At 33.9% G+C, this 10,029-nt stretch overlaps 2 protein-coding genes across 2 annotated transcripts; one reads left to right on the top strand and one right to left on the bottom strand.

The window, feature by feature from the left end:
• The first annotated feature begins 3,258 nt into the window (after positions 1 to 3,258).
• On the top strand, positions 3,259 to 6,201 carry LOC133782640 (FHA domain-containing protein FHA2). The gene is made up of 3 exons (XM_062221975.1): positions 3,259 to 4,042; positions 4,842 to 4,999; positions 5,698 to 6,201. The coding sequence occupies exons 1-3, from the start codon at positions 3,400 to 3,402 to the stop codon at positions 5,905 to 5,907; spliced, it is 1,011 nt and encodes a 336-aa protein (XP_062077959.1). The 5' UTR covers positions 3,259 to 3,399; the 3' UTR covers positions 5,908 to 6,201.
• A 121-nt stretch (positions 6,202 to 6,322) lies between these two features.
• LOC133782647 (uncharacterized) lies at positions 6,323 to 8,494 on the bottom strand. Its single transcript, XM_062221982.1, has 4 exons — positions 8,260 to 8,494; positions 8,038 to 8,151; positions 7,766 to 7,870; positions 6,323 to 6,779 (listed from the first exon to the last, which is right to left on the bottom strand). Exons 1-4 carry the CDS (start codon positions 8,372 to 8,374, stop codon positions 6,517 to 6,519), a joined length of 597 nt encoding a protein of 198 aa, XP_062077966.1. The 5' UTR covers positions 8,375 to 8,494; the 3' UTR covers positions 6,323 to 6,516.
• Positions 8,495 to 10,029: the final 1,535 nt, after the last annotated feature.

Below are 10,029 nucleotides of genomic sequence, written 5' to 3'. Positions count from 1 at the left end.
AAGTAAGCCCACCTACCTTATTTCAAACGTGTGAAAATTTAAAAACACATTGACTTTTGCCGGCGCGTTAGGTGAAATGCGCCGGCAAAAGTTTGTATGTTTTATTTTGAAAAATCTGGCATTACTTTTGCCGGCGCAACCCTGAATTGCGCCGGCAAAAGTCATCTTTACCGGCGTTAAATTGCGCCGGCAAAGGGTTTGATTTTTGCCAGCGCAATTCACGAAGCGCCGGCAAAGAACTGGTTTCTTGTAGTGCTAACCATTATAGTACTGACACATCACTTAATTTTCCTTTCATTAAAAAATTGTTAACTTCTCTAGTAATATGAGGTGTAAAACTTAAATGATGTGTCAGTATTATATTGGTTGAACACATTATGGGACAGGGTAATTTAACAGAAGATCTTGATATATAGTTGACAAATGAAATGTTTCGTCCATAAAATTGACTGTGGATTGTAAAAAATAAAACCGCTAATGTTTAATAGAACTACTATTAAATCATACATAAAATTAATTGACGTGGTCTTACCTTGATAAATTTGTATGGTGATTAAAAAGAATATACCACAATTGTTTGTGCATTTTTATGTGTAAAAAAAGTGTATGCATAGCATTACTTACATATTCGTATAATTATATAAAGAAAAATTTATATTTATCACTAAAAGTTAAGTAAATTTTACATTTTTACTATTATTCGGAGTTTTTTTCTTTATACTGCTCAATTTTTTTTTCCAGTTATACTACTTCTTCCTTTCGCAGGAGAAGAAGCCATTTGTTGGGAAAGGCGATGGGTCTGGGCTTGCGCAGAGGGTTGTTCAGCTCAGGTGCTGGTGGAATCGCGCCTGCAAAGGGTCGAACGGCGACAAAATCATACCAGTTACCATGAGAATGGGTCTAGTCGGCAAAAGCTCGAAGAAAGCAAAAATGGTTGCTGGTGTGTTACAAGTTGAAATAAAGATCAAGACTTGAAAAATGGCTTAGCTCACATGCCAATTACATGAAGGCACATTATATTGAGGCCAAACATATCACATGGTCCACTGTTTTCACAGTTCAACATATGGTTGCGTGCTATTTTTTAAGACACAGTGAGGTGTAGTAAAAAATAAGTACTGACACCATTTCAAAAGAAAAAAAAATAGTGACACATATATATTTATTTATTTATATATAATGAGTATGTTTATTTATTTATATATTTATATAGGTCACCTTAATTAATAAATTATGTGATTTTCTCAACTTATATATAGATATTATCAACTTTTTTTGTTTGTTTTAGTTTTTAGTTTATTATATATTAATTTAATTTATGTTTTTAAAGTATACATATAATTTTAGTTTATATTTAATATATATTGATTTGTTTATAATTATGTTATTTTTATAGTTGTTTAGATTTATGTATAGTTGTTTTCACGTTATTTTTTAGTTGGTTATATTTATGTATAATTGTTGTCACATTATATTTTAGTTGTTTTAAGTTTATATATAGTTGTTCGGTTGTTGTGTTAATGTCTAATTATTGTTTAGTTGTTTCATATATATTTTGATTTAATGTTAAAAAAAATATTTTAGTATGTAATGGGTTGACGTCTAGTTGTTATTTTGAAGTTATTTTTAAATGTGTTAATCTGCAGTGGATTAATATTTAGTTGTTGTCTAGTTATTATTTTTAGTTGTTTTATTAATTATGTATTTTTTTAAATATAAAGCTTTGAAAATAGTATTTTTAAAAACTTAAGTAGTATTTTTTAAAAAAAAAAAATCAGCACCGTAAAAAATAAAAAAACAATTTTTTTTTTTTTGAAAAAACCTCTTTTATATATATATATATAATATAATGGTGGCATAAACACAAATTTATTTTGATTTAATGGTGTGAAAAACAACATATGTAGGGTATAAAAATAAGTAAATATATATGGTAAAGATCTAAAGCTTTTATAAATTTAAGAAATCAAGTAGGAAGGCTAAGGAATAAAGTCGACTTGATTGGTCAGTTTTAATTTAATGTCTATAATTCAAAACCAAACGTGAAATCTTCATTTCATTCATAAACTTTTAAATGTAAGATATGAATAAAATTAAGAAAAACCAACATAATAAAAAAATCCATACTCATGGAGGTGTTCACTTAATCTAATCTAACCCTTTTAGATTTAACCAATATAATTAGGTTTGCCTCTAACATCCGATCCAATTACAATCGATTGCCTCATACTTCTTCGGCCACCGTCCTCAATTTTTCCAACCATCACCATTGTCCATCAAATTTGGTCACAAGTTATAAGTACCATATGTATATATTCTCATGAATAATGAATTAGATGTGAAAAAGCCTCACATACGAAATATATAAGAATAACAATATTTTTATAAAGGAAATGGTTATTCTATTTAACATCAATTGATTTTATGATAGAACCTCAATTCTATTTCTAGTGGTCTTTCCCCCCTCAAATTGTATTACGGTATCAAGAGTAGGTTCGACTTCTGCTACACTCCACTCTTGGCCTCGGTTTGTGACATTTCTAATGTAAACCCATAAATTCCCCGACCAGCCTTGTGATGTCCTATATCCCACAAATTTACTGAGTCAGGCTTGTGGCATTCTATTAAATATTTGCGTTCGGTCCTGTTGTATCTAAATATCGTTCATAATGTCCACAGTTTCAACCTAAACGTGAGGGGCGTATTAAATGTGGAAAAAGTTTCACATGAAAAATATATAAGAACAACAAAATCCTTATAAAGTAAATTGTTACTCTACTTAACACCAGTTTATTTTAAGATGAAACATCAATCTTAATCCTAGTGGTCTTTCCTCCCATCAAATTGTAATATAATATAGTATCATTTTACACATGTTTTTAAATTACACGATACTTAATAGCTATTATTAATAACATCAAATTGTAAGTTACTTAATAATCAGTATCGATAACAGGGTAACAAATAATATACGATTTCAAATTACAAAGTACTTGATAATCATTATTAACACATAAGATAGCTATATTAAAATATATATTTTTAAGTAAAGGGTAACAAATAAATATATTTTTTTATATAATAAAACAAAATAAATTATATTAAAATTCATATAATTTTTGTTTGAATTATGCCGTAAATATTATTATTAGCCTCAAAATATTAGCTACTATAAATTTGGTCAAAATTTCAACCAAAGGCATGAATGGCACCATTTTCCCTATAATTTGTTTATAAAATCCCATCAAGAAGCAGTGCGAAAACCCATCCGAGATATGAAATTGCTCGCATCCAAACAGGTCCAATTGAGCCCAATATACCAATTCCCATCTCTCTCTCTCTCTAAACTCCTCCGACTCCATCTCTCTCTCTCTCTCTAAGAATCGTTGATCCTATTCAATGGGCGCTACCAGTGGCGACGTCGAGGCAGGTTTCGCCAAGCTACAAGGCGAGGATTTTGAGTACTATATGCAGACTTACTCCATAATCTTGGGCCGCAATTCCAAGAAATCGACCGTCGACGTCGACCTCTCGAGCCTCGGCGGCGGCATGAATATATCCCGCCACCACGCCCGCATCTTCTACGACTTCGCCCGCCGTCGTTTCGCTCTCGAGGTCCTCGGCAAGAATGGCTGTCTGGTTGAGGGCGTGCTTCACCTCCCGGGAAATCCTCCCGTAAAGCTCGATTCTCAGGATCTGCTTCAGATTGGGGACAAGGAGTTCTACTTCTTGCTTCCCGTCAGGAGTATTTTGGGTGGGCCGGTTGGGCCCAGGCATTACGCGGGTCACGGTTCTTCCGTTGCGGCGGCCGCAGCCGGGGCTGTGGTTCCGGCCCATTATAATTATCACATGGGGTCTGCTGCTGCTGGGGCTGGATCGGTTGGGAAGAAGGGGAGGGGAAGGGAGTACTATGAAGAGGAGTATGATGATGATGATGACATTGGTGGTGGTGGCAGTAGTGGTAAGAAATCGAGAAGAGAAGGGTATGATGGTTATGGCTATGGTGCTGCTGGAGGGTCCGGTGGCAAGGCTGGGGCCTTAGGTTAGTTTTTTGTTTGGTTTTAATGTTTTCACTTCATGTTATCTAATAGAAAGCTAGGAAATGGAAGATTTTTGTTTATTGTACATGGAAAGAGAGATACTCAGGGTGTGATTTTGGGATATTACTTATACGGTTATATAAATATACTTCTCTTTGAATTTTGCTATAGGATTACATATTTTATCTGTTCAACTTTTGGGTAATGGCGATTGTTGTTTGAAAGTTTGTAATTTGTTATATTATCAATGAGAGTACTCCTTGAAGAAGACTTTACCTAAGTGAGGTTTTCCTACTTGGTATTGCTGTTGAAAGCTATGATTTTGTAAATCATGAGTTTACATATGCTTCCTGGGCTTTAGAGGGTTGCTAAAACCAAGTAAGATCACCTACATTTGCGGCCAAGAATGAACATCTTCAATGTTTCGTCTGTATTTCTAAATTAGGAACACACGGGGGTGGATGTGAACCTGAACAAATATTTAGGTTCGAAATCAACTCTTAATCGAACATTTTAGAAATTGTTTTAAAGGTGCTTTTGTGTCCATCTTGTGGTTCGACAACTGATGAGATGCTGTGGGATCTTTTTTGAGGATAACATGATTTGTTGTCCTTCATTTTTGTGTTTAATTTTTCCACAAGTTGCAATAGCTTTCTCTTTGGTGTATTAAGTTTCTTATTATCTACTTACACTCTGTGGTCTTCTGCTTTCTTTGGACCAATTTCTATCTTAAAATCCAGCGTTGCAATCAATTCAATATATTTACTCAATTTCATTAGCGTTTATCTCTGGTCCCTGCAGAGAAGAAGGGAGATGGAAGGTCAAGAATTGAGCGAGAAAATGATAACCAACAGCTTCTGCAGTTGGAGGAGAAGGATGTTGTTTCATCTGTTGCTACAGTGCTTTCTGATTTATGTGGTCCAGGAGAGTGGATGCCAATGGAGAAACTTCATGCTGAGGTTAGTCTTTGATCATTCCAAGCTATATTTCATTTTCAAGTCTATTGAATGTGTTGTCAGAACAGAATGAAATTGAAAGGGCCTAACCTTACACCTACCTGACAGATGTAAATCCTTTGTATGGGAGTAACATGTTCTTTAGTAATTGATGCTGATTAGTTGTGTCTTTTCAGTCTCCATCTCATAGTTTAGTCCATCAGTATATCAATCACAGATGTTGGTCTCTTGGATGTCAAATCATAGTTTGGTGTAGGCCCTGTTACCTTTTCTTTTCTCCTTTGACCTACACAGTCGCTGATTTTATTTTCCAAATCCTTTAGTTATACCTTCCAGATTCGGATTGTTTAGTTTGATGACTGGAAATAATTACTTGTCATCATATACAATCCATATCGGTATGATTCACAGCAAACCTTGTTATTTCTGGTCTACCTTGAGATATTTTCTCCTATAAGGAGAGGAAAATCTAGGCTTTAAGATTCCACAACGATATAACTTTAGTGGAGTCTACTGTGGGTTGTTGGGGTCCTGTGTTAGGTCTAAGTCTTTGTTGTGTGTTTTCACTGAGTCAATTATACAACAGAGAAGATACATTATTAGTAGCTATTTATGGCCTAATTATCCTTCTTTCTGTGTCTCTTACATCATTACGTGTGAACCTTAATAAGATTCCTTACTACAATTTTACTTTTGTTCAGTTGGTGGAGCAGTTTGGTAATGTTTGGCATCATAGTCGAGTAAGGAGATATCTTACATCTGAGGATTGGCCTGGTCCTGAATCAAAGGGGAAACCGTGGTATGGCCTTTTAATGTTGCTCAGGAAATACCCAGAACACTTCGTCATCAACACAAGATCGAAGGGCCGGATCACCCTCGAATTCGTCTCTCTTGTTTCTCTTCTTTCATAGAAACATGAGACTGCATTGGGTTGACCATTAGTTCTGACCATTTACAGTTTAGTTTTGTTTAGCAAGTTCTTCGGCCAATGGCAATGCTCTCTGTTTTGGTTAGCCCCGTTGTGTATGGTCACATGTAGATTTACTAACCGGTAATGAATTAATTTGGCATGTTGTAGGGTTTTTGTTTTTGCCACTAAAACTGTGTAAATAGTGGTTTCTGGTCACAGAACGAAGTAACTCTTAAACAATGCCTATTTGTGTTTAGAATTATGTTTTCTCCTAAACAATGCCTATTTGTGTAAATTACCTTTGTTACCATCTTTAAGAACAGAGACATCATTAGCAAGAAATCAGTCAAGGACCATGAGAAACTGCTTAAAAATGGCCCAAAAACTGGCTGCACACTTATAAATGAACCTCTGAATAGGATAATCCTTTTCAACAATTCCCAATAAATGTGTAAAACTTTTCCATGCTGTGTATAAATTGTACGTTTAATACAACATCAACTATCTTATTGACGTCAAAACTTGCCTTCCAATGACTAGTCGACTAGAACAAAATTCGAGACATGCAAATGAACATGAACAAAACTTGAGAATCAAAAGGTAACTATTCTCAAGACTCTTCTTTGTTAAGTTTACCAAGTGCCCTCTGCGCATAGAGCTGCTTTTCCCGAGCCTGTTTTGCAGCAAGTTCTTCCTCGTCAAGCACTTTGATTGGAGACCAGTCAGGCAATTTAAACCAACTTTTGTTCTTGTCCTCCGACATAGATTCAGTATAATCTCTCAATTCATCTTTTAGTCTGCTGAAAGCATAGTCTAACGTTGTTCCGGCGACAGCAAACATGGCCGAGTATCGGGCAGCACCAACTGGACCAGCTGCCTCACCAAAGAAAAAAAAAACTAATTCAACAATCTCTCTTTGCAACTTTCAAATTGAAACAACAATCAGTAAATGTGAGACAAATAATAATTACAAATTCATTTTAAACAACACAAGTTCTTGTGAAACATGTAAAAAATACTAGTTGCATTGGATGGCATCTTCTATTCTAGGAGCCAAGTTCCAAGTCAGCTGATAAGCCTGATAAAATTATCTTAGCATCCTTGAAGACAAAAGTTTTGGTTTAAATCTAAATGGGTATTTTAATATCAGCATTGGATGAGAGTAGCCTAGTAATAGTTTTATAATGCAGAAGGCATGCAAAACAAGATAACATAATCCGGTTGATGACTCCTAGGGTGTGTTTGGTATGGGGTAAAGTAAAAGTGGGAATGAGAATCTAAATCCCTTCCTATGTTTGGTTCAAATTTTAAAAAGTAAAGTTAATAATTTCTGTGAGCCCAAGTGTATTTTAAGGGTAAAGTGATCACTTTTGTACACAAGAGTTTAATATTACTTTCATCCGAAGTCCCTCTACACTTTACAAGGCAACTCAAGTCCTCAAAATAAACACCCCTAATGTGTATTCCATCAATAAAGAGCTAAATTCTTCCAGACTTTGATATAGATACAGCTGCCCTTTATCTCAAAATTCAAACAGTAAAATATTACTGTGTTCGCAGGTTATATCATAACATCCATCCACCAAATTGCAAGAGAAAATAACTAATCAATTGGCTATCCACTCTATTCTAGTAAAAAAAAAAAGAATACCTAAACTAAACTAAGCCAATGTAAGTAAGGTAGCAATGATCCTAAGTTAGTCAATTTTACCAAATGATCAACATTTCTCTTTGATTGTCAATGCATAAAAACATTAAATGTAAGAACAAAAACATCTCAACTTTCTGTCAGTCTAAATTTTAGCAAACAGAAAAGCACAAAAGAGAGTGAAACATGTATAAATGGAATGAAGTCTAACCCTGAAGACGGCCGAGAATAGCACCGCTAAAAACACCAGCAATTGCAGAGTTGAAAAGATCACCTGGGTCTGATTTACGAGTTTCTCTTACCAACTCACGCGTCCCTATCAAATCAAAGAAACCATTACAAGTACAGAGTTGAAAGGATCACCCGAAAGAAACCTTTTGTTATTACCAATTAGTCCAAAAGCCTCCCAAAGAAAATAGGCATAGTCTTTCAAATAATGTAAGCTGAGAGATTCATTGACCTCAAAAGAATGAAGGAGCTTACCGCAATAGCAAGCAGTTACGATAGCGAAATTAGTAGCGTAAGTAGCAGAAATGTTGGCGAGACCATGAACTTTTCGATGCTTCGACACTAACCCAATTCCACCTCCAACAACCCCTGCGCCCCCAAATCATCATCATCGTCATCGTAATTATTATAACAATTTACAAAAAACAGTATTCTTGCAAACAATTTCCATAATAATGAAAAGAAAAAAGAAGTGACCTGCCAGGAGAGTTGGGATGAAAACCTGCTCCTTCCAATTCCAACTGCCAGAAGAAGAAGAAGATGGCGGATTCTCTGCTTCTAGGGTTTTGGGTGTGGGTGTAGCTGAATCCATATTCTGTTTATGAAAATTATTGGAGAAATCTGAAGAATTGGGATCGGTTCTTCGAGTTCATTTCAGGCTCCATGGACCATGGTAGACAAAGCACGCACATGTTTGAGTTGGGCCGGTTCGGGTCGCGGGTTTCAATTGACCCTTTTTATTCGATCTTAAGTTGAAAATTAGAGAGTTTAATGACTTTTTAACTAAAATTACCTCATAAATAATTTTAGTTTAGTTCTATCTATTTTTATCAAAGACAATTTCAAAAATACTCTTGACCACATAGTTCTCTTATAAAAACAGTATTCACATATTATAAAGATATAATAGGTATATTAATTAAAATAGTAGGTATTATACTAAAACTTAAAAATTGTAGATAAAAAAAAAGGCTTACCTATAACGGTTACTAGATCTAATTTCTACTTTTTATTGTCCTTTAATCATGTTTTTAATTGAGAATTTTAAAAAAATTATGATTATTTTTTAAAAATCATTTTTGCTATTTTTTTTTATGTAATTTAAATTTTTTATTTAAAAAATTATAATGTTGAGCCCAAAATATAAACTTTGATATATCATTTTATGAGAAATCTAATACGCGCATGTACGGAACGCCTGAACTTATGCGGTTTTTTTGTTTAATTTTTTTTAATCTTCTTGTAACACACGTGGTCCGCCTTACTTGTGCAATTTTGTTTATTTAAAAAAAAAACTTTATTCTTACCTATACCTACAAAAGAACATGTGTCTCAGTAATTTATAAAATATATCTAAATCAATTTTTTTTAATGTTGCTTGTTTAATCATGTTTTTAATTGAGAATTAAAAAAAAAAATAAACAGAGTTGCACAAGTACGGCTGACTACATGTGCTACCAGAAGATTAAAAAAAAAATTAAACAAAAAAACTGCATAAGTGTGGGTGTTCCGTACGCCCGCATATTAGATTTCTCTTATCTTTTTATTGAAAGATTTAATCTTGATAACTTTATTCTTTGACCCATATTAATTGGCTTAGCTAATTATTAATGTGTATATAAATAAGTAGGAATGATGGAAATATTCATGTACTTACAAAATGAGGCTCTGATACCTAGGTTTTTTTTTCATGATACCTAAGTTAAGAAATGATTTCTAAAAAATTTCACATAATAATAGTAATAGTACATAAAAGTAGGGCTGAGCATTGGCCGGTTGGTCGGGTTACAAGGCATTTTTACCCGTCCAATGTCATAATCGGGTTAGCAAAAGTGACCCGTAACTTGCCCAATTAAGAATTTTTTTTTTTTAACCCGTCCAGTAATTTGGGCGGGTTGGTCGGGTTAACCCGCCCAAACCAAAATTGTATTTTTTTTTTGCGGGTTGGGCGGGTCAACCCGCCCAAACAAAAGTGGTATTTTTTTTTTTTTACATTTTTGTAATTTTTTTCTTTTAAATACTAGTACTAATAGTGTGAAGTTTATCTTTTTAAGCTTAAAATAATATTTTAAATTTATAGTAAAAAAATTAAAACAAAACTTAATTAATTTATATATTTATTTGAATATATTAAAAATAATAAATTCTTAATTGGGCGGGTTGGGTTATATTGGGCGGATTGATAATTATTTTCAACCCGCCCAATGTAACAATTGAGCGGTTTAAATTTTGGTCTGTTTATTCGGG

The sequence above is a fragment of the Humulus lupulus genome, chromosome 1 (assembly GCF_963169125.1).
Source record: "Humulus lupulus chromosome 1, drHumLupu1.1, whole genome shotgun sequence".
Classification (NCBI taxonomy): domain Eukaryota; kingdom Viridiplantae; phylum Streptophyta; class Magnoliopsida; order Rosales; family Cannabaceae; genus Humulus; species Humulus lupulus.
Note: the sequence above shows the minus strand (reverse complement) of the source record. Positions and strands in the feature narration are given on the sequence as shown.

Coding starts and splice junctions, on each gene's coding strand:
- LOC133782647 (XM_062221982.1), bottom strand. CDS start 8,374: ATGGATTCAGCTACACCCACACCCAAAACCCTAGAAGCAGAGAATCCG. Junction 8,152..8,259: donor CATCCCAACTCTCCTGGCAG/GTCACTTCTTTT, acceptor TTGGGGGCGCAG/GGGTTGTTGGAGGTGGAATT. Junction 7,871..8,037: donor CGTAACTGCTTGCTATTGCG/GTAAGCTCCTTC, acceptor TTGATTTGATAG/GGACGCGTGAGTTGGTAAGA.
- LOC133782640 (XM_062221975.1), top strand. CDS start 3,400: ATGGGCGCTACCAGTGGCGACGTCGAGGCAGGTTTCGCCAAGCTACAA. Junction 4,043..4,841: donor TGGCAAGGCTGGGGCCTTAG/GTTAGTTTTTTG, acceptor TGGTCCCTGCAG/AGAAGAAGGGAGATGGAAGG. Junction 5,000..5,697: donor TGGAGAAACTTCATGCTGAG/GTTAGTCTTTGA, acceptor ACTTTTGTTCAG/TTGGTGGAGCAGTTTGGTAA.